The following is a 23,271-nucleotide window of genomic DNA, read 5'->3' on the forward strand; positions in this document are numbered from 1 at the left end:
GCAGTGTAGCTTCTAACTTGATGTTTCTATTTCTATTTTTTCCTCTTTATTTCTGTCAAATCCCCACAGAACACAATTCCTCGTTTTGTTCTGTGATGCTGGGAATGATTTGTTTTTTTACTGCATGGGACTTGGCGGTCTGAAACATCAATTGTGCTGGTTTAGTGCAGGAAAACACCACAGAGGAGATAAAGAGACGTGGCAAAATAAAAAAAAAAGTTCAGTTTATGTAATGAGGCTGATTTTATGACCTTTGACAGCAGATGTTGGGATATTGCTGCTTTCTTCCTGCGTTTGTAAAAAAGAAAAAAAAAAACTAGCAATAATAAAAGGTCATTGGCTATTTTTAACTACAACTGCATTGTCTAAATAAATAAGTACGCATTTTATTAAAATAGCAGCAAGCTCCATCCATTGTTTTATTGTTTGACTCATAGTAAAGTCTGACGAGACTTTACTATGAGCAAGAAAATCATATCAGATTTAACTTGTTTGCACACAAACACATTCTTACCTGTGCTTTCCTCTCACACAGGGAGTAGACGGATTCTAAGTTGGGGTCGCTGTGGAGTGTGTGTGTGTACATCCGGTGTTCGAAGGCCTCCACCTTCTGAATGACCTTCTTCAGGCCAGGGTCTTTGATGCCCATATCGTCGATGGGGTCAAGTAAAGGAACGCCGTCCGGGAACCGCTTCTGCACCTCCTGAAGAATAAGAGGAAAGAAAACATTTGGATGAAGATTTTTGTTAAAGAAATTTTAATTTTTTAGATATGAAACCTGTACCTGTATGGACTTGAGCATGAGCTGTCTGTTGTCAAAAGGCCTGAGATCTTTAGGGATGTAAAGACGAACTGAGCTGATCGAAGTGAGCAGGTGGAGCATCACTGGAACCACCTGGGTAGAAAAACAGATTAAAATGTGAGCGGAAAACATGATAGACACAGTTCTGTGTGTGTGTGTGTGTGTGTGTTAGTTTCACCAACCTGCATCTCTCCGGTCTCCCCTGGAGCAGCAGGCTTGGCCGCTTCAGTTGCAGAGTTTTTTACACTTTCTTTACTACAATGAAGCAAAACCTCGACTACGTACAGCGGCTCAGCGTCTCCATAGACCTAAAGCATGAAAATCACGTCAGTCACAGCAACATTTAACTATAGACTGGAAGCAAATTCATACTTTCGATTTCTTCACATTCTCAAATTATAACCAGGCTTTGAAGAATTTTGTTGAGATTTCCGGTGACAGATTACACAAAACAGTGCGTAGTTCTGAACGAGAAGAAAAAGAATAAAGGGTTTCCTTTTTTCTCAAAAAAAAATCTAAGAAGTTTAGCTTACATTAGCATTTAGGTCATTTTCTTCTGTTTCTTAGAATTTTATTTCTTGGTATCAAACTGCCTTGAGAAATCATGCAATTAACAAATAAAGTCCAGTTCCGGGAAAATATGGAAGGTTGCAGTTGATGTAAAGATAGATGGAGAAAGAAAACCTTAGGGAGATACAAAAAAATTGAGACTGGAGAGAAAGGTCTCTCAGGATAAAATCCTCAAATAAGCCAGATGTTCAATAGAAAGGCTTTAATTAAAGCTTTTTCACCATTATGCACAGTTTTGACCACTAAATTCCCAATAAAACGCACCAGCATTAGTGGCAGTAAAGTCTGGCTTACCTTTGTGTTTGTTTTCTTGCTAAAGTTTACAACCACTCCCCAGCCAAAGTCAGTATCCTCATTTTTCACCTGTGGCATAAGTACAGGAAGTTTGGTCTTTAATAAAATACAGGAGTCTGGAAATATTCCCAGAATGTGAACGGGTAAAGAGACGCACCTTCACGAGTCGTCCAGGCTGGAGGAAGGGCAGGCAATATTTGGGCTTGTGGATGAATTCTTGTATCTCTTTACCCAGCTTAGCCAGTTGCTGCCTGATCTTAAAGTATGTAATAACACTCTCCTCGTTAGGAATCTCAATGGTGTGATACTGCTCCTCTAATTTCTTAATTTCTGCAAAATAAAAAAAAATGGAAGTAGCAATCTCATTAGATTTGCTACAACATTACCCAAAGGGGTGTTTGCCAACCAGTTTTTTTTTTCTAATTAAGTCTGGCATGTGTAGAAATAATAAACAGGATGCTGACTCTCAACGACGCCGGGCAAAGCCCTGTAGTGCTGAAACTGGTAGAAGGACTTCTCCAGCATGTACTCTGGGTTGATCTCTTCTACACGCAGCAGGTTGAGCACCATGTTGTAGGTCAGGTGGAAAGCACTGTTCAAAGGGTCTGCTGAGCCCTGCAAAGCACGGCGACAACAGAAATGTTGGGTACAGCAGAAAACAGATAGGATAAACCGTAAGAGGTTTACATCCAAGTACGCTGAAGTTGCTCACTCCAACTTAAAAACTTGAGAGATTTTGTAACCCCAGCAACATTTCACAGCCTCTAATATCAGGCTATGTGGTTCAAAAGGCGCACAGCTGTACTGTATATTTATAGCAACATACATATAAACGTGTCAAATCAAAGACAGACAATCAAGACACTGAGTTCTCTGTGAGAACGTTGCCAAGTTATGACAGCACACCAAATGGCCTGATTATCCTTAATGCGATCGGCTTAGTCGGCCATAATACGATCAAAGATTTATAGCATTCAGATTTACTGTACCTTCAGTAGCTGTTTGCCCACAGCTGGACTCATCTTCTCATCCACCATAAAAATAACTATTCCTCTGTCATCCATTCCTCTCCTGCCAGCACGCCCCGACATCTGGATATACTCACCTGATGTTATCTGGAAGAAAAGGAAAAAGGTTTGTTAGGATGAAGTCTGCCCCAATATCTGCAGAACATTAGTTGTTTTTCCATTAACCATATAATTGCACAAATTGGAATTACAAAAATAAATTAGCTTAATGGAAAAAGGACAATTTTGGAAGAAAAAAAACAACTTTTTTGATAGTTTTAGTGCTAGGGATTTAGCAGATAGAAAAATGTTTAGTAACTCTAACTGACCTAAATCCAAGGTCAGACAGAATTAAGAAAATTTTATTCTGATTTAACTTCAGACAGCAAGAAAAAAATGTGTCCTCCTTCTTATTAGGTGTATAAAAATATCTGGTTTCAACTCTAAATAATATTTTCCAAACTCTAAGTTGCACTATATTACCAAACTGTGCAGCTTAAATTTCAGGAGCTGCAAAGGATTAAATACAGAAATCAAGAACTTGCCAAACATTGAAGACACCTAATTGAAATTCAAGCATCCGTACAAACCCTGTGTTTTGCAACCAAAATAAAAGGACTCCATGTTGACATGATCACATCTTCCGATCAACTGTGCCACAGTAACAGATTGTGATTTTCACCACAGCATGAATCAGGAAGAGTGTTTTGAAGTGCCTGCGTGGAGCTTTGGCACCATCAGAGGCACCAGATGTTCTTCATGAAGTACTTGGATTGGAGGGATGTTTCCCTCTCACTCTCTTCAATCCTCGCCGTGTTTGTGTGTGCATGTCTGCAGCTTCACACACGGCCCCCAGCTCTTATAAACAATACGTGGCTGTTTATGTGGCAAAGATAGCGGCTCTGTTTGAAGACCTTATAAAGACTTCAGAGCGACAGGCTGTGTAAAAGTGAACACTAAGCACAAGCCAGAGGTCTTTTAAAGGGACAGCCATGTTTATAGGATGATTTATTTTACTGTAGATACACATAGGTGGGTTGCTTTTTGAGTCAAACTTCTCCATAGACATTACCTGCTTCCAATCACCTTCTTGCCTATCTCCAAAAATCTACTGCAGAAATTGTGACAACTGATCAATCCCTTTGAAAGAAACAGTTTTTATAATAGTCAAGTTGCCGTGAGAGTTCTTACAAAGCGGTGGTTCTTGCCATCAAACTTGCGTGCGCTGGTGAAGAGAACGGTCCGAGCTGGCATGTTAATACCCATGGCGAAGGTCTCTGTAGCAAATAAGGCCTGGAATGAGATGACAAATCATTACCATTGTGTGATCAGCGTGTAAACCGGGGTATTTTTATATGACTTCCAAGACCTTGTAAATAATTGCATATTCTCAACATCTGATATCAATCCCAATTTGTTTTTCTCTTTGAAACAAAGCTACAATATTCACACCCCTTGAATTGAGCATTTTCTCATCTGTGAAAACAAAAGAGGATTTTGTGTGATAGGCACATAAAGTGAGGCATTTGTGTTATGGCCAGATTGCAGTTTACTACAAGCCGGAGGTACGAGCAGAAGCATTGTTTTGGTGATATTTCACCTGTGAGGCAGGTAAACAGGAATACATAAAGCATGCCCATCAGCCCATATCCAAGTTAAGACACAGTAGGGGGTAATGAAGCTGCTTAGCTCTACAAACGTGACGACGCATCTTCAAACCGATGCGCTCCGATGTAAAGATTAATATAAAAAGGTGAGCAAACCAAAGACATCCACACAAAGAAACAATTAAAACATGCTGGGTGAAATTAAATGATTTTATCTGCTTCAATAGTAGCAACTTGCTGACAATGAGGCCCTGTACAGCTTTCCCACTCTCGCAGACACAAATGAATGGATGCTGGGCACAAAACGTCCAATGACTGGTGGCTCAATTTTATACACAAGAAAAAGTTAATTTAGTAAAAAACTGATTATTTCAAAGACTGAAACTCACAAAAATTGACCACAAACTGCTCAGGAAGTATGGCAACTTACTCTGCCATCTTTAGTTGATAATAACTGAAGTTGCATACATCAGATCCTTGCAAAAAATGGTTTTCAAATTATTTGTTCAACTAAATACAAATTTATATCATGTTTTCTTTTAGATTTTCTGTTTTATATGAAAAATCATATTTTGTTTTCCTTCCACTTTACAACTGTCCATAGCTACGTGTTAATCAGTCACATAAATCTCAATGAAATGCATTGAGGTTGTAAAATGTCAAAATGCAAAAAAGTTAAAGGCAAATTAATGATTTTGCAAGACATTACATAATCCCTTCTCTTCACTTGTTTCAATTACGGATGGTTGATATTATCGGCGTGGAATTGGTATCGGTTATCGGCCAAATGAGTTTTAGTTTAATTTTAGATATCCAATATTGGCATATTGGATATCGACCAATAATCCAATATTGTGCATCCCTAGTTTCAATATATTTGAAGAAGCATCTTTTCAGAGATAGAGGTACCTTGAGCAGACCCTCAGAGAAGAGAATCTCAATAGTCTCTTTCAGGATGGGCAGCAGTCCTCCATGATGGATTCCTATCCCTCTCTTTAAGAGTGGCAGCACATGCTCGACCTGCAGGACACCAAAAAAATCACAACACTTCACTACTGCGACAAAAACCAAGACAGCAAAAAATGAAAAGGCAACACTTGTATTAGTGTGGGGCCTGGCTGACTTGGTCATTGCTACTCCTGTGGGATTTTTCCCATTACTACAGAAAAAGGAACTAAATTTAATAAGGAACAGAAGAACCAGCGTTTTAACACATGCAGCGTTTTTCCATTAAGGTGGTTAACTGCTTTATTAAAAAAGTTTTACAAGGTGTCAACGTTAAGAGTTCAAAAACCTGAGACGCTAGGAAAAAAAAAACACATTACAGGTTGCGTGCAAACTGTGGCCTGCTTACCTGAGGCAGCTTCTTGTCATCATCTGAAAGACAGTCCACTGCATTGTTGAACACTTCTTCAACCAGACGTTTCTCATCATCTGCAGCAAACGAAAAAGGCGTTACTGATATTTTCTTATAGCTGCACACATAACAGCTTAATCTTGTAAAATTTAGAGTTATTTTAAAAATATTTTTTCAGTTTCTTTTGGCATGCACTGTATATATTTCACAATTTCCAGCATGGAAACGTTAACCACTAACAGCCTGCCATAATATGCAACATTTCAGCAAAACTGTGATTACTTTTGTCAATGTAGCCTTCATTTGACACTAACTTGCATTAACACACAAATGCACAAAATCCTGAGTAAACACATTGGACCAAAATATGGCTTCACTTGCTTAAACAAATGTCCAACATCAGTTTATAAATTGTAATAAGAAGCTAGACTTGTAGATGCAGTTGTTTAGCTCATTCCTAGCTTAAAATACTTAGAAACATAAACCAGCTAGCTTAATATTTTAAATCTGATTACATGTTCTCTTCACTGAAAGTTTTTTTCATCCTTTAATCATATCTTCTGTGTTTGGGTTTTTTTTAAAGTCAACTTTTCTTGGATAATTCAGAGCACAGTTTGTGGAAATGAGAATTTTCTTTGGCAAAGTTTATCCATGTTTTTTTATACTGGGTTGATAAAAACTGGCAGCTTTACCAGAATAAAGAGCCTCCAGTGATGGAAAAGTGCAGCGTTAAAACAAACCTCATTCATAATGGTGTCACAATCCAGAAGAAACAAATCATGATGAGGAAAAAAAAAGTTTCATAATATAACTTCAGATTGCATGTTTTACTTCACTGGATAATATTAACAGCATCAGAATGGGAGCCAAAAATCATTTTAAAACTGCATTTTGTCCAAAATGAATTTGTCTTCCAGAAGAAACTCCTTTTCTTATCTAAATGTATGAGCACAATAAAACATTTTTATGACATTGAGGCAGTGAGGGGATTTTGTTCACCTGAGTTTGCCAAGTGGCAGGTTTTGATTTCCTAATTTCTACTCCTATCCAAATTTTTCCGCAACAGAAATGTTTTCGTCATGATTACTAAGTAAGCAATTTGCTCACCAAACAGAAACCTTAGCAAATATGGGATGTGAAAAAAATTAGGTGACTTTGTCCTTTTGGGATGATGACATGATTAGTCAAATCTTGGTCAGCATAAGTGCAAATAATCAAATTACTAATTCCAAGAATGAAATCAATAAAAGCAGTCAAATATAATTTATTAATGAAATTAAGAAAACATATACTTATGCACCGCAAAAATACGTCATCTGGTTTAAATCAACAAGCTAATCTGAGGTTTTATTATGCAAAATTAACAGCATGCTATTCTTACTCCAGAAATTAGAGATAAGAAAAGTGAAAATTAAAGTTAAATCTTCACAAATGCTCATACCATTGTTAAAATCCAGCTTGGACACCTGCAGGGCGTAGGCCTCACAGTCTTTCTTACTGAAGCTGAAAATGATCACCGGCTGGAAGTTCCTCTCCATGATCATCTTCACTATCTTGAAAACACTGGATGGTCCTAAGTAAATTATACAAAAATAAGTTTTTAGGTTAAGTGATTGATATAATGTTGCATTCTGGTCTTTATTTAGACATTTCCCCTGCATACCTTTAGTGCCTCCCTTTCTGCCTCGATCCCACTTGCCACCTCCACTGCTGCCCCCGGACTCCCCAGCATCTCTGAGAACCTGCATGGCTGTGTTGAAATTATCTTCTCTGAAGTCCCCCTGAGGAAAGGTACACAAGCATACACTATTTGAATCATGTATGATAACTTCTGACTTGGTTTATGTGACTTTTACAAAAGGTGTGGACAAAATCTGTCCACACTTTTATCTTTCTTCAAAGAAAATATAAAAAATGTCTGAACTCCAGATAAATGTGTGCAAAGGGAAATCGACTGTGTTTGTTGAGTTAGTGAAACAATCGATAATAGCAGATTATGGGTGTACTTACGTTCTCATCAACCACTAGGTGGAGTCCATCGCCCCCTGCTGGAAAAATATAATGTTGCAGTGGAGTGGGCCGGTAGTCTGTGTAAACCACATGGCAAGGCTACAGGAAAAGAAGAGAAACTTTTATTATCAATATAGATAAAAGAGACAAAAAGAAAAAGCCCTAACAACAATATTTTTAGCATAAATCATTTTTAAAATTGTCTTTATCTTCTAAATTAAAGTTACAGTCTCTACTGTTGACAGAGATAAATTCTTTTTCCAGTACTTCAATTCTAGACTGGCATTATGAAGCCCCAAAATGTTATGAATCTGAAAAAAATCAATACCTGTGTATCTGCACGACATAAATTTTTTTGAATAATTTAACCGTATAGTGAAAACTATGTTTTAACCACCAAATGAGCAATCTTCTTAAAGTAACTGGTAGTGGCAAACCAGAAATACAGCCCACCTGCTTGTGTAAATGACAGATCCACTCAGCAAACTGTTTGGCATTCGGGATGGTAGCAGACAGGAATACATAATGCACATTATCAGGAAGAAGGATGATGGTTTCCTCCCAAACCACACCACGCTCTGAAATGAACAAAGAACCTCTTATTAATGACAATAAACACAAAAAAATTCATTCGGAGGTGAATCGTCCTATTGTATCTTTTATATCTTGATGCAACCTTAATTTGAAATCCTACTATATTCGGAAACTAGAAAATTTGCATTTTTATCACCGACTCAAAGTTCGTATAAGCTAATCATTTCACACATTTACAACAGAGATGAACTAAATCACTTGATTGCCATTTTTAGAACTTTGTTCATTTCTGACCCGACAGAAATTAAAATTAGGTATTTGTCAATGATTAAAAAATCAAGAGAAGCCATGGCAACATGGTTGTTAGAAAAAGCTAATGGTTGCTAGCCATTAGCTTTTGTAAAGGGTTGGGCTAATCTTTCAATACACAACTGTAAATACAAAACATACTCAAAGGAAAAGAGAGAAGAACAACTTTCTCAACACAGCCCCCTAAAATCAACAGTAATATACATTTTGAACATTTGTACCAAAGGAAGCTCCATAATTTTTTGAAAAAATTTGCCTCTGGGAGGCAGTATTTTGAAATTACTTAAAATAGTGATAATGACTACAATATTTTCCTTAAAAAATACAGCAATTTGTATAAAAAGCAACTTAATCTGACAAAATTTATAATTCAAGTATTTTACTGTTTTAGCTCAGTTCTTCAGCGTTTTCCATGTTAGTTCCAGTCTCATTGGAACACTTAGTTCTAGAGGTTAAAGTTCACTGATAAAAGTAGTAAGAAACCTTTTCAACAGAACAAAGTCTTGAGTTAGACATTCACAGAACCTTGCAATATGTAAGGAAGTTACATTATAAAAGTGTATGTTGGCTAGCTTTGTTACATGTTTCTAGCTAAAATTTAAAGCATAAAAACCAGAAAAACAAAATCCGTTAACTTCAGTGACTTTTGCATCAAGTCTAAAGTTCACTGTTGAACACAAGCAGGTCAATTTGCCAGTGACCTCTCCGTTCTGTACACACCTGCATCTCTCATGTAATGGATCTCATCAAAGACAACCCAGGCTACCTCCCTCATGATCTCAGATCCCCGATACAGCATGCTTCTTAGAATCTAGGCAAAAAGAAAACATTCATGTCAGACCTGCTGCACAATGAAAACACATGTTGTCAAGAAAATCTTATAGGGAAAACAATACCTGCTATACATTGTACCAGAGTAGTGTGTATTATAATGCCTCAACGATGGACTAATCTAAGTCTCACCTCTGTTGTCATGACAAGGCAGGAGGCAGTAGGGTTGATGGTAACATCACCAGTCATCAATCCTACATCTTGGAACTCTTCATACATCTCTCTGTACTTCTGGTTAGAAAGTGCTTTAATGGGACTGGTAAAGATTACTCTCTGCTTCTCTCTAAGAGCCAGAGCGATGGCATATCTACAGGAGAGAGAAATTAATTTAGAAATAACCCACAATGACTAATGACTTAGACAACTGATCCCTGAATTCTTATTCATGTGTACAGATCCAATAATGTGCAAATGAATAAGCCTACTTATTCGTTTGATTATGTATTTAGAGAATGCTGTTCAAGAGCTAAACTCTTGTGGTGTGGTGTAACGCACACTAAAAGGTTTAAAAAACTAGTGCCATTAAAATCAAGTGAGAACTGTTATAACTGTAAAGGATGGGGGGGGAAAAATGAGTGCTTAAAGGAATTTTAAGCACTTAAAAACAGAAACAGTTTTTATTTAGCATGCTTACTCTGCACAGACAGTTTTTCCTGCAGAGGTATGTGCAGACACAAGCACAGACTGGTTGTTGTCGATACATAGGATAGCCTCGCGCTGGAAGGGATCCAGTACGAACGGGTATTCCTGCAGGACAAGCATAACATATGAGGAGAAAAGAAAAAAAATGCTACATTTGTTATTGCAAACACTTAAAGCAACTCACATCTAACTGAACATCTAACTAGTTTCTTTTAACAAAAATCAGATGTCTTGCTGCAAAAAGTGTGTAATAAAATTCAATAGTGTCACATTTAACATATATTATAAGTGTAATAAAACGTAAAAGCCAGAAAGTTAAATTAACTGTTATACCTTAGCTGCTTTTCCCACTCTTGGTTTCAGAGGTTTATACTCCTCATCAGATGGCAGAGCAACCTGTGGGTTACAGATAACATTTAAAACAACTGAACTGTAAAACTAAACATGGCTGTTTTGGTTTTGTTTTTTTTTACCTCATGTGAGCATCCTTCCACAGTTTCCACCTGCTCCACCTTCACTTGAGGCATAAATTCTGCTAGACTGAAATAAGCAGTAGAAACATTAATATCTAAGAAACAGTATCAGCAATATCAGTGTGTACATTATTCACATTGCAAAAAACTGGATTGTGATCATTCTTGCCCTATGTATTCCAAGTGTTAAGTGCATGAATTCAAAAAGAATGAAATAGCAATAAATCGTGACTTAATGACAAGTCCACAGAAAAAAAAGTTTTCATGTAGGTTCAAATTTACCAAAGATGAGCAGAATGTTGCTGTAAGTTTAAATTAAAAAGATTTACATTAAAAACACATTATTCATTAACATTTTTTAAAATCAAATTCCTTACTCTTTCGGACTCTACTGAGTAGACCAGTGTTTCTCAACCCTGGTCCTCAAAGCACAATGCCCTGCATGTTTGAGGTATTTCCTTGCTTCAGTCCAGCTGATTTCAATTGACGACTGATTAACAGGCGTCTGTTGAACTGCAATCAGTTGAATCAGGCACATTAAAGCAGGGAAACCTCTAGAACATGTAGGATGGTGTGCCTTGAGGACCAGGGTTGGGAAACACTGGAGTAGACTTCTTAGTTCCCCTTTGAACCAAGTATAAAACAATGATTCAACATTTATACAACCAGACAAAAACCTGAAAATCTATTTTTATACACTTTTTTCTACATAAAAAAAACACATAAATAGTACTAACATTCCTTGTGTTTACATACTGTGTAGGAACCACATAAACGTGTAAAGTGCACATCTTCGATTTTACCTCTACAAGTAGTTTGTGTTTCATCTTACTTTAGGTCGCTGGATGACACTGCCTCATGACGAGGTTTCTTCTCAAACACCACGTCCTCTCCGCCGTCACTGTCCGCCTCCCTCTTGACCCGAACAGACGGACCTGCATCCCTGTCGGTACCGCTTTTACCTGCAGATTTCCTGAAAGACGCCAAATACAGCAGAGCAGCAGTTTAGCTGTCTGTATGAAATTCAAGCGCTTAAACTCCACCAGGTTTAGCTAAAAATGTGCTCGACTCTAGTCGCAACGGAGCACAGCTACAACGTAAGCATTATCCGAACGATTTCCACACTTTATTGCGTTTTGTGACTTAATTGGACAAGTTAGCTAATTAGCCGGTTAGAGCAGTTGGCATGCAAGAGCCAGTATGCCAACGTCTACGCCACGTTCACGCGACGTAAACGAGAAAGAAGAGCACTAATATTAAAGACAAGTCTTTATACTTTTAAAATATTATACCCAATCTCTGTAGAGGCACTCGTGGGCGTCTTTTTGCCAGCAGAACCTTGTTGTTCATCGTCAAACACGCTGAACAGTCCATCTCCAAAAGGGTCCGCCATGTTTGTAAGGGACAAACTTCCCACAATACAGCATGAGGCTGTTTCGACAGTTCCGCTACGGAAGCCGTGTGGTGCAAAACGTAGACGAGTGAGACACACGTATTGACTCCGGCTTTCTCACTCTCTTGCTATAATATCCAGCATCTCGCTGATGTATTCAATTCCCGTATTTACGTAAAGGAGCCACACTCAGGCAGGAGTTGTTGACCTAATGGGTGGAAAGAAGAAGAAATCAGCCGCTCAGGCTGCCCCGGCAGCAGCGGCGGCGGCCAGCTCCGGTTCTACCCCTGCAGTCGGCGGTACCGGCGCGGTGGAGGACCAGAAGAAACACGCAGCCAGCAGCAAAACGAATAAACCAACGAAAGAGACTAAATCTAAAGGTAGTGATCTGGTAATGCAATAAAATGAATCAATCGCTGTTTGTTAAAACCTGAGAATTTGTCAGCATGACGTTGTCAATAAAGGCTGCAATGTGGTTTATATGGAAAAAGAAGGTCCTAATCGCTGTATGTTTTTGCCATTATTTGCTAGATTGTTTGTATACAGTTGCCACTGCCAGTATTCACGTGGCACCCTATAAAGGTTTCTGAACCATCCGACCTAATACTTTAACTTTAAGTAGGATCTGTCAGAGGATGTTAAAACTTCAACACATACAATGACATGTAGTTGTTTTTGTTCTTCCCTCAGCCCCAAAGACCTACAGTCTTGCCAACACAGCTCAGGTGGACACAGGTGGGGTCTCAGACAAGTCCATTCTTAAAGTAAGTGTAACATGTCTACAGAGTCTGAAAAAGTATTTGAACTTCTTTATGTTTTGTGAGCCAAAAGCTTCAGTGAAACTGGTCCCTAAACAGGGTGCAGTCCAACCATTTGTCTTTGGAAATCACCTAATAAACATAAGTAATTTAATAAATACAGATGTGAACACTTTTTTGTTTGCATTTGTTACACACTTTGAAAATCCCGCCTGTTTTTCCTTCCACTTCACAAATATCTTCTACTTTGTGTTGATCATTCTTTTAAAATTACTCTACAACACACTTATTTTTACAAAAATCCTGAAGCGTTGAAAGTACCCACTTTCCAATATGAGATGTGTAGATTTTCATAAAGTTTTTTTTTTTTTTAAAAAAAGGTTTCTATCCAAGCTGAGCTGGAGAAGAAAATCATCAAGCTGATCAATGATTTCAGACAGGAGAATGGGGACAAAGGGCCCATTTCTGGCAGACTTACAACTAAGAAGCTGTTGGTAGGAAGATAACACCATTTTCATTCATCCAGCTTTGTTGCATAAGCTAACTGCTGTATTTGTATATGCTTTAAGGACCTGTACACAGCTCTGGAGAAATTCAACTTCAAAAGAGAGCACATTGAAGAGGCGATGAAGAGCAGCGTCCTGTATGGGGGCGACCTCCACTCTGCTCTCGACTGGCTCTGTCTGAACCTTAAAGATGGTAACAGAGCACCGACGTTCACAATAGTGTTATTAATATTGTCGCTGACTTTGTGAATTTCTCATTTCTTTTGCCAGATGAGTTGCCAGACGGTTTCAGCCAGCAGCTGCAGGAGGAGAGCCAGAAGAGTCGGCCTAAATTCCAGTCTCCACCGCAGCAGAAACCTGCTGAAAGGAACCCCAAAGCATCCAACAACAGCCACAGAGACACCAACAGGGTCTGTGTGTTGAAAGATTTTTGTGTGCTTGCTAGATGAGTGTTTTCTGGCTCAGCATGTGAGCTTAGTTGCGTTATTTGCCAGGTCTCAGAGAAGGACGAAGCTGCAAGCATGAAGGACTGGATTTTGAGGTACGCAGAACAAAGCAGTGACGACGAAGAGGAGGAGGAAGAAGGAGATAAGAGGACACGCAATCCTGAATTGGATGAAAAATTTGACCCTGTAAGTTGAATTGAACAGTCTTTAACTGAGATGAAGGATATTTTGGGGAAGCTCTTTTCGAAAGACTGAGCAGCTTCCAGTCTTGATGCAGAGTTTCATTGTGTGTTATTGGTAGAATGACAGGTATTTGATCCTCACCGCTCAACTGTATGACGCCAAAGAAATGGCTGCTGATGCCAAGACCAAAGGAGACAAAACGGGCCAGAGGATGGCACAGGACAGGATTCGGGTCGTACAGCAAGGTGAATGTCATTTTAATTTACCAAGCATAAGCATATGAAGGTCTACGTTTCGGTTTCTCAGAAAGTATATGTGATAATCCAGCAGCCAGCTTTTCACCAAGTTACTGTGTAATCATGAAGAAAGCTAAAGTAAGCAAACCTTCCAACTGTTGTGACATTTTCTTGATCCATTTATTCTTTCTTTTCTAGAAATGAAGCAGCTGGAGTCTCATCCCATGTTCAATCCTGCCATAAAAGTTGTAGATGTCCCTCAGAAGGAAAAAAAGACGCGTCCTGTGGTGGATGATAAAGATGACCTTAGCTTCAATTTGTTTGAGCAAGCAGAAAAGGACCCTCCTGCAGAAAAAGGTCAACCCTAAAGTGATGACCTTAAGTTCAAAATATCATCACTTGTAACTGTACAGACATCATATCCACATGGCCTGTTATTAAGAGTTTATTGTCGTAGTTGGAGAGAGGCTATTTCGAGACACTCCTCTTGCACTACTTTGAATTTACCTTATGACCTGATTTGGGTCATTTTTGTGACAACCTTCAAGCTTTGAAAATGTTTATGATTTACACACCAAACCTGGAGAAGCACCTTAACTGCGGTATGTAGCAATGACCTCATGTAATGTCGTTCTTTTTGCAGTTGTGAAAAAGAACGAGCCAAAAGACATTCGTAACTTTGACTACACGGCTCGCAGCTGGACAGGAAAGTCCCCCAAACAGTTTCTCATCGACTGGGTCAGAAAAAACCTGCCCAAAAGTCCAGCGCCAGCTTTCCACAAGGTTTCTGCCGGCAGATACTGGAGATGCAAGTAAGCAAAAGTGTGCATGTCTCCATGACAAAGAGCCAGGTGGAGAAATGACTATCACTACTGATGTTTAATGGTTAGCTGAGGCTCTGTCGTTTAGACATTATCTATGTGATGTTTTCACACCTATCAGGGTGCGAGTTCAAAGAGTGGATGATGCCCTGGAAGTTTGTCCTACCATCTTGACTGAGGACAGCATGCAGGCTCAGCATCTGGCTGCCACGTTGGCACTCTACAACCTGGTTAAAGGGCAGGTAATTGGATTCTGTAGTTTCATTTTAAGCTATAGAAGAAAAGGAAAATAAATTCTTGGTAGAAAAACATATTTGCATTTTTTATGTCACCTGCTGTCCTGTTCCCTGTCTGATGATTTCCTAAAATTAGTTGCTCCAACCAGACTACTTTTATGTTGGTTTTATTACCAACATGACGCATGCTGTGCATGATGTCAAGTGTAATTTTACTTCCAGAGACATAATAATCAATTTAATTCATGGTTTTGGTTGTGTCTGGTGTTTATTTCCATTTTATTTATTGATTTTGGTTGTCGTGTTTTATTTTGGATTTTAAAAACATCTTCCAGCCTCAGTGTTAAGTTTTTGTAAGACTTTGAGCGGACGAACTTTTATTATTATGCCATCAACAAATTACATTGTTGGAATGGAATTTTTATTTATTTTTTTCAGTATTTCGATTGAAAACTTTCTACCACTATCACAATAAATCAATCAATCAAATTTTATTTGTATAGCACATTTCAGCAGCAAGGCATTTCCAAGTGCTTTACATCGTTATAAACACAGAATCACAATGTAATATAGAATCAATCATTAAGTCAAGTTACATCAATAAATTTGTAATTGATTACATTTCAAATACAATTCTAAACAGGTGGGTTTTCAGTTGAGATTTAAAAGAAGTCAGTGTTTGTCTTTGAAATAAACCTAAAGCTGAAAATAATTAACACTACAGACATAATTATGTATTTTTTCTAGCACATTATATTATCATTACAGCATTCTCCAACATGATCCCACATTGCATATTTTTTCCTCATTATGCAGCCCTATTTATTTTTTAAGGTTGACTACTAAATCTGAGTCTGGAGAAATGCAGAATTTATTTCAAATGAAAAAAATGTGTAGGAAAGAGAATGTTACTTATTTTTACTCTGCTATTTCCCCCGCCCCCCCATATAGTCTGTGCATCAGCTCCTACCTCCAACCTACAGAGATGTGTGGCTGGAGTGGAGAGACGGCGAACAGCAGCAGCAGGAAGCGAGCCGCACCGCTGCCAACAAACCTCGAGACCAGTTCATATCCCGGCTCCTCACCAGACTGAAGCAGCAGCAGAGCCAGAGTCAAGACCAGCAGCCTGCTTATCACCAAGGCCAGGAACTCAACAGGGGAGGAGAAGACGAGCCGGAAGACTCCTGGGAGAACCTGGCTGGTCTCGATATTGAGGATAAAGGAGGCAGAGTCGAAGACAAGAGCGAGAAAAGTAAGCAGAAGGAAGGAGCAGCGTCGCTTAAATCAGCCAGAGAGCTCTTACTAAAGCTAAAAGAGTCTGCACTCGCCCACAAGCTGCAGGTAAATCCTCTCTACATCGTTCAATTTACTCCAGGTGACATGACTCCTCACCATTTACAGAGTGTTTAACCTTTTAAGGCGGAGAGAGAGAAGCTCCCAGTCTTTCAACACAGAGGTCGTATCCTCGAGGCTCTGCAGCGCCACCGTGTGGTGGTGGTGGCCGGCGAGACGGGCAGCGGGAAGAGCACCCAGATCCCTCAGTTCCTGCTGGAGGAGCTGTTGACGGGGGGAAAAGCCGCTCAGCCCTGCAACATTGTGGTGACTCAGCCGCGCAGGATATCAGCCATGAGCCTTGCCAGCAGAGTCAGCCAGGAGCTGGGCTGCGACGACGGACCAGGCTCCAAGGTTGTCTTTCATTTACTGCTTGTATTTGTTTATTTCTTCCTGTTTTGTGTGCCAGTGTAAGAGGTTCTAGTGCACTCTCACCTGCTTCAATGATGATGTTTCTGGTTGAAATCAGTCGTCGCTGTGCGGATACCAGATCAGGATGGAGAACCTGTCTGGGGACTGGACCCGCCTCTTGTACTGCACTACCGGAGTTCTCCTCAGGAAGCTCCAGCAGGACAGACACCTGAGCTTCTTGACCCATATTATTGTGGATGAGGTACTTACAAACCCTTCCTGAGCGCATAATAGATTTATGTCCTACCTTCGCTTTGTGGCATCCTTTTCTCTCTCTTCATTTTCTCTTAGGTCCATGAGCGCAGTGTCCAGTCGGATTTTCTGCTCACCATCCTTAAAGATGTTGTGATGAAGAGATCTGACCTGCACCTGATCCTCATGAGCGCCACTGTGGACTGTCACAAGTTTTCCAGCTACTTCAACCGCTGCCCTGTGGTCAGCATTCCAGGCAGGACTTTCCCAGTTGAAGTAAGTTGCAATTCGGGTTTGTTACACGAAGAATCTGAGTTCAAATTTATGAACAAATCTTGTCCTGTCATTATTTCTTTATATTTTGCTTGAAAGGAGACAAACTTTCTTGCAGTCATTTTAAAGTGATCTTGATTATTAAGTGTCGGGACTTTAGCAGCTTTCTTATTTATGTTATATTACTACTTTTTTAACTAGTAGTTTAGGATTCCTAGTTAAAGTGCTGTTGGACGTGACATTTATTGTTCATGTATGTTTTCCCACGTACGAAAAAAATACAATGAAGTGTCTTTAAGTGTCTCGTCATTTTGTTGACGGATGATAGCAAAAGGAAATGGATGAATGGATTGATCAAGAAAAGTGTCAATGAGTTCATTGCTAATAATATCCTACTGGTTAGTAGTATTGAGGAAAATACAAGGATTTAAAGATGACTCCTGCTTTTCAGAATTGGCAGCAAGGATCATAAAATACATGATATATTTTTATTTTTTAAGAGCTAAAATAACAACTTCTTGAAGGTCCAAGAAAACAAGGGTGCTGTTTTTTTCCCAGGTGTATCATTTGGAGGATATAGTAGAGCAGACAGGATACGTCCTTGAAAAGGATTCCGAGTACAGCCAGAAGATTTTAGAAGAAGAAGAAGAGGTGTCCGTCTCCGTCACACAGAAAGGTGGCAAGACTTTGCAGCACCAGGTAATCTTGACTCTCTGGGCTTTACCTGAGAAAACCTAAACGAGCTGACTTGGTTTTAGATGAGCTTGTGTTTGTGTCAGGAGGTTATAGTGAGGGATTCGTCCTCCGGCTGGGATCTGGGTCCGGACCTTGATCATTTCAGCAGCAGGACTCGGCAGGTGCTTCAGTTCATGAACCCTAATAAGATCAACGTGGACTTGCTCGTAGATCTCCTGGACTACTTGGGTATAATACCATCATCACATCTTGAGGCGCTTTATGATTTTGTTGAAAATTCCTTCTGTGACTTTTTGGTGTTTCTCTGCCAGACAAATCTCCACAGTTTGCAGAGGTGGATGGAGCTGTGCTCGTTTTTCTCCCAGGTCTGGCTCACATTCAGCAGCTCCACGACGTTCTCTCGTCGGACAAGAGGTTTCGGGAGAAAAACAGGTATTCCTATACCACTAAGCACTAATTTTTGCTTTCAAATACAAAAATTTGTGAAAGTAACTTAAAATGACCAGTTCTCTTTGTTCTGTGACCATATTTCAGGTACAAGATTGTGGCCCTCCACTCAACTCTTTCATCCAAGGATCAGGCTGCTGCCTTCACAGTGCCCCCTGCTGGTGTTAGAAAGGTATTGTTTGTTGCCACTCATTACTCAGCTACCAGTTTATGACCCTGCAACTTTGTGTCTTCAACTTCTTTTGCCGGATTGTTGTTTTTTTTTTTTCTTTTTTAGATTGTGCTGTCGACCAACATTGCTGAGACAGGCGTGACGATTCCAGATGTTGTTTTTGTCATCGACACAGGGAAGACTAAAGAAAATAAGTAAGAGTTCATGAATGAATGATTTACACTTTCTTGGCAATTTGGCAAATTTATACACAATTTCAAACCTCGTTTCAATGTCTCTCTGTACAAAGACATTGTACATATATATATAGATCTATATATATATAGATCTACTGTATATATATATATATATATATATATATATATATATATATATATATATATAAAATATTTTACAAATTGTGGTAAATTTAACCGTCCATTTTCTATGCTTGCTTAAAACATATAACCGTTTTGCAGTAAAGCAGCTGTGCAAACAACTAAAGCAAAAACTCCCATAGTCGGTGCTGTGTATTAACGTTTGTACAGCTAACAAACAAGGGTTGTTTCCCGTTTGTTTTCCACAGCCTAGTAATATCTATAAGTGAAAATCTGCTGAACTAACATATTGCTCTGGGCTTCTTCAGGTACCATGAGAGCAGCCAGATGAGTTCTTTGGTGGAAACCTTCGTCTCCAAAGCCAGCGCCCTCCAGAGGCAGGGGAGAGCAGGACGTGTCAGAAACGGCTTTTGCTTCAGACTTTACCCTAAATTCAGGTTTGGAGCATCTTGCTCATCGGCTCATTGTTTGCAGGAAAACCGCACTAAAACACTCAATCTATCAGTCTTTCATAAACAGACCTTTCGTTAGTTTTAAACATTTAAAACGTGCCTATTTTCCTTTGGTGACACACGTGCTGCTCACACCAGGTTTGATGCCTTCATGGATTACTCCATCCCAGAAATTCTGCGGGTCCCGCTGGAGGAGCTTTGTCTCCATATAATGGTAATGAAGCCACTCTTTGTCACTTAGAAATAAGGAGTCACACAAAGTCAAACAGTGTTTTTCTCCTGTGGTAGAAATGTCAGTATGGGTCCCCGGAGGACTTCCTGAGCCGGGCCCTGGATGCTCCTCAGCCTCAGTCCGTCAGCAACGCTGTGAACCTGCTGAGGAAGATCGGCGCATGTCAACCCAACAACCACATCCTCACGCCTTTGGGACACCACTTGGCAAGTCTGCCGGTCAACGTAAAGATCGGGAAGATGCTCATTTATGGAGCCATCCTTGGCTGCCTTGAGCCCATAGTAAGTCCTGTCCAATTCTTCAGATTACTTCAAAAAAGCTTTTAAGTTACAGAGTCTTAAAAAAGTATTCATAATCCTTGATCTTTTTCTCATTTTGCCATATTACAACCACAAACTGCACTTTTGTTCAACTGTTTTTGCTATCGAGATAAAATTTCATTTATTAGTTAGGTGATTTGTAAAGGAAATTGATTGATCTGGATTTTATTTAGGGGTATGAGTGTAAAAAAAGTAAAACAAGAGTAACCCTCATACTTTCTGTCTCCACATAGGATTCTGTAAATATTATTTTGTATTTTTTTAATGATATTTTTCAGCAGGATTAAAAAAAAAAGTCTTTCTTTCAGGCAACCATCGCTGCAGCCATCACTGAGAAGTCTCCGTTTTCCACACCGATGAACAGAAAGGAGGAAGCTAATCTGGCCAAAGCTGCTCTGGCCACCGCCAACTCTGACCACCTGACGATATATAACGCATATATGGGGTATTTAAAGACCCTAATGATTTGTTGATGTTTTTGGTTCAAATATTTTGATAAAACATCAAAAACTATCAATTAAAACAACTTTGAACCATCATAGCAAAGCCCTTAAAAGTACATATAAAGAACTCAAGAGTACTTTTGTAGGAAAGTATAAATGTAATAATTTCTATAAAGAAGTGATTAACTTTGTTCTTATTTCCATGAATTCATATATTTTTTTTACAAGTTCAGGTTTGAGGTTTTTTGAGGTCAGGAAGTTTTGCATAAAAGCGTATTAGGAAATACACAGGAAAGAGTTTTTTGACGGTTTATTACTTAACTTGTTGATATATAGAACTCGTGACTACATGACAAACTGCACTCCAAGCTTACACTCTTCCTGTGAGCACCTTGGTATTTCTAGAAGGTTTCAGATCTAAATATTAAACTTTAAAATGTAAAAAGAACCTTTTAATATATTGATAACCAGTCTATTTTTTTTTTTTGCCAAATCAGAACTCCAACACATTAATGACATCAGTTTTGGTGTTACTGAAAAAATATACACCCAAAAGTTACATTTCACAGTTTTTTTTTTGCTTCTTGATCTATGGTTAATAAGACCAGTTGGTCTCGTTAAGACGGCAATTTGTTTATGTTGCATGGTAAGTAAAGGCATCATGGTTGCCAAACTGTGATTAAAAGAGTTAACAATTAATGTAAACAACAGCCCTGGGTTGACAACCCAATAGTGCAAATGTCAACCATTCACCATTAGTAATGTCAGAATTGTATACATTTGTTTTCTGGCATAAAGTGATTTTATTTCCTAGGTCTGTGTTTTCTGGTTGTGTTTTAGAACAAAAGTAGGTGAAAAAAAGAGATGCTTGTAATCCAAAATGTGCATTTTTGTGTTTATAGAATTTGCTGTTTTCTTTTAGATGGAAAAGCTCACAAACCGAGGGACTGAGAGTGGAGATGTCCTACTGTAGAAAACACTTCCTCAATCGAACAGCTCTGCTCACCATAGAGGTAGCGTTATGGTTGCTCTTCACTTGCTCTCACCAACCTCTTCACATCCCTCCCGTAACGTCCAATCCCTCCTGCATCCAGGATGTGAAGCACGAGCTTATGAAGATGATGGAGCAGGTGGGTTTCTGGTCCTCTCGCTCGAAGCAGCGGGCAGCCACGCTGTCCAAGCAGCAGATCTGCATCCTGAACGCGGCGCTGACGGCAGGGCTCTATGACAGCGTGGCGCGGGTGCTGTGCAATCCCCCCGTGGACGGGCTGGAGCGGGTGGCCTGCACCGTGGAGACTCCTCAAGGCAGGGCTCAGGTCCATCCTTCCTCTGTTAACCGTAACCTGCAGGTGCACGGCTGGCTGCTGTACCAGGAGAAGGTACTGAGGACGTGTTGTGTTTTCTGTTTGCTCCATGTCTCCCTATACAGCTTTTGCTAATGAATGTTCCCCTTTAGGTTAAATACACCAAGATCTACCTGCGAGACACCACCCTGATTTCTCCGTTCCCCATGCTACTATTTGGAGGCGACATCGACATCCAGCACAGAGAGAAGCTCATGACGTTAGACGGATGGATTCATTTCCAGGTCAGAACTTCCACTGCAGCATGTGCATCGCATTGGACCCTAACAAGAAATTTTTGTCCAAACTTGAGTTGGATCTGTTTTATTTTTAAGATTCTGTCACAATTAAGTGGAGTTTAGAAAATTAGAATTTTTTCTTTTTGACAAAATAGCTCTTTCCTTTTTATAAAGAGAGCATTTAAAAGTTTACTAGTTTACTTTTGCTAAAGCATTTGTTAGTTGATGCATTACATGTCTGAGTCTGACCTTCTGCTCTTCTATGGTCAATAGTTAGAAATTTTGTTGTTCCACTTTTAAGGCTCCGGTACGGATTGGAGTGATCTTCAAACATTTGAGGAAACTGATGGACTTTTTACTTGAAAGGAAGTTGGAGAACCCCAGAATGAATCTGGAAGGTAAACGTAAAATAAAATAAAAATTGAAATGAAGAGTTTCTATTATTCTTCCCTGAACCTTGATCCCCTGTAACTTAGTTACTCTGGACCTTCAAAAATCCCCTGAACTGTGTCACACTGCACATTTGACAAGAGTTATCGCTCTGACTTGGCTACAATTTTATCACTTACTTTAAAAAAATAACTTTTAGTTATTTTTTTATTTATTTTTTTAAGACAAATTGCTCCTCTGTTATATTCTGTCTCCAGCTAGAATATAAATTTAGACGGCACATCGTACAATAAAATGTCTTCTCGTTGTAGGTGATGCAACCATCCAGGTGATTCTGGATCTGATCAAATCTGAACACGCTGCGTAACATCAGTCCGCCACAGGAGCTGGAGGTCACTGAAGAGGAAACATTTTACTCACATTGAGGAGAACTGTATATAAAATACATACAAACACACTGAAATTTAATCCCCAGATATAGTGAAGGTTATTTTCAATTATTGTTTTAATAATGTTTATTGTATCATGACTGACAACAAAACAAAATGAAATTACAATCAACTGTTCAAAAAAAAAAAAAATTAGATTTTAGCCATAGGAGGAATACTTATGTTTTGTGGATTTTTGTAAAAACAGTTCAAGAAATAAGTTCTTTCTTTCCAGGATATCCAGATTCGGTCCTGAGATCTATAATGTTTAGAGCTTGGCATGTTGAATATTTCTTATTAAAAACTCTGATTTATATATTAGTGTTGGTATTTGTTTTACTGTGGAGGGGTGTAGTGCCATCATTCTAAGATCTGAACTCTCTAAAGCTTTCAGAAACATAATGGTGGATACCGGTTGAAATTAACATCTTTCTTTATCAAGTGAAGCAGATTTTCAATAACTATACTGTGCCGAGCAAAGTGCATAAATATGCTGCACGCCATATGACAAATCAGAAATTGGTACTGTGCTGCTGAAGTGCCTGGAGGAAGTGTTTTATGTGTTTGGG

The 23,271-nt window shown here is 39.1% G+C and overlaps 2 protein-coding genes across 2 annotated transcripts in view; one reads left to right on the forward strand and one right to left on the reverse strand.

Annotated features, from left to right (window-relative positions):
• The window catches only part of mtrex (Mtr4 exosome RNA helicase), a 17,106-nt gene extending 5,242 nt beyond the window's left edge, over positions 1–11,864 (reverse strand). The window contains exons 1-21 of the mRNA XM_032569906.1: positions 11,729–11,864; positions 11,269–11,409; positions 10,437–10,503; positions 10,297–10,359; positions 9,956–10,068; positions 9,454–9,628; positions 9,211–9,301; positions 8,101–8,225; positions 7,648–7,746; positions 7,301–7,418; positions 7,079–7,210; positions 5,635–5,714; positions 5,190–5,300; positions 3,865–3,966; positions 2,656–2,781; positions 2,131–2,281; positions 1,824–1,996; positions 1,667–1,735; positions 985–1,110; positions 785–895; positions 515–703 (exon numbers count right to left, since the gene is read on the reverse strand). Coding sequence (XP_032425797.1) covers positions 515–703; positions 785–895; positions 985–1,110; positions 1,667–1,735; positions 1,824–1,996; positions 2,131–2,281; positions 2,656–2,781; positions 3,865–3,966; positions 5,190–5,300; positions 5,635–5,714; positions 7,079–7,210; positions 7,301–7,418; positions 7,648–7,746; positions 8,101–8,225; positions 9,211–9,301; positions 9,454–9,628; positions 9,956–10,068; positions 10,297–10,359; positions 10,437–10,503; positions 11,269–11,409; positions 11,729–11,829 — 2,463 coding nt within the window. The 5' untranslated portion in view covers positions 11,830–11,864. The remainder of the gene's footprint in view (positions 1–514; positions 704–784; positions 896–984; positions 1,111–1,666; positions 1,736–1,823; positions 1,997–2,130; positions 2,282–2,655; positions 2,782–3,864; positions 3,967–5,189; positions 5,301–5,634; positions 5,715–7,078; positions 7,211–7,300; positions 7,419–7,647; positions 7,747–8,100; positions 8,226–9,210; positions 9,302–9,453; positions 9,629–9,955; positions 10,069–10,296; positions 10,360–10,436; positions 10,504–11,268; positions 11,410–11,728) is intronic.
• A 43-nt stretch (positions 11,865–11,907) lies between these two features.
• On the forward strand, positions 11,908–23,018 carry dhx29 (DEAH (Asp-Glu-Ala-His) box polypeptide 29). Its single transcript, XM_032569905.1, has 28 exons — positions 11,908–12,209; positions 12,520–12,593; positions 12,968–13,081; positions 13,157–13,286; positions 13,364–13,503; positions 13,588–13,725; positions 13,841–13,967; positions 14,157–14,315; positions 14,602–14,770; positions 14,901–15,021; positions 15,967–16,356; positions 16,435–16,701; positions 16,817–16,960; positions 17,050–17,226; positions 17,782–17,922; positions 18,003–18,147; positions 18,231–18,351; positions 18,454–18,538; positions 18,644–18,732; positions 19,164–19,292; positions 19,446–19,521; positions 19,596–19,820; positions 20,168–20,304; positions 21,225–21,315; positions 21,397–21,681; positions 21,759–21,890; positions 22,186–22,282; positions 22,586–23,018. Exons 1-28 carry the CDS (start codon positions 12,041–12,043, stop codon positions 22,639–22,641), a joined length of 4,128 nt encoding a protein of 1,375 aa, XP_032425796.1. The 5' UTR covers positions 11,908–12,040; the 3' UTR covers positions 22,642–23,018.
• Positions 23,019–23,271: the final 253 nt, after the last annotated feature.

Source organism: Xiphophorus hellerii, chromosome 8, assembly GCF_003331165.1.
Source record: "Xiphophorus hellerii strain 12219 chromosome 8, Xiphophorus_hellerii-4.1, whole genome shotgun sequence".
Lineage (NCBI taxonomy): Eukaryota > Metazoa > Chordata > Actinopteri > Cyprinodontiformes > Poeciliidae > Xiphophorus > Xiphophorus hellerii.

Bases quoted from the DNA above. Each gene is read 5' to 3' on its own strand.
- dhx29 (XM_032569905.1), top strand. From the start codon at position 12,041: ATGGGTGGAAAGAAGAAGAAATCAGCCGCTCAGGCTGCCCCGGCAGCA. The intron at 16,961-17,049 runs GTACTTACAAAC...ATTTTCTCTTAG, and splicing joins CCCATATTATTGTGGATGAG to GTCCATGAGCGCAGTGTCCA. The intron at 21,682-21,758 runs GTACTGAGGACG...GTTCCCCTTTAG, and splicing joins GGCTGCTGTACCAGGAGAAG to GTTAAATACACCAAGATCTA.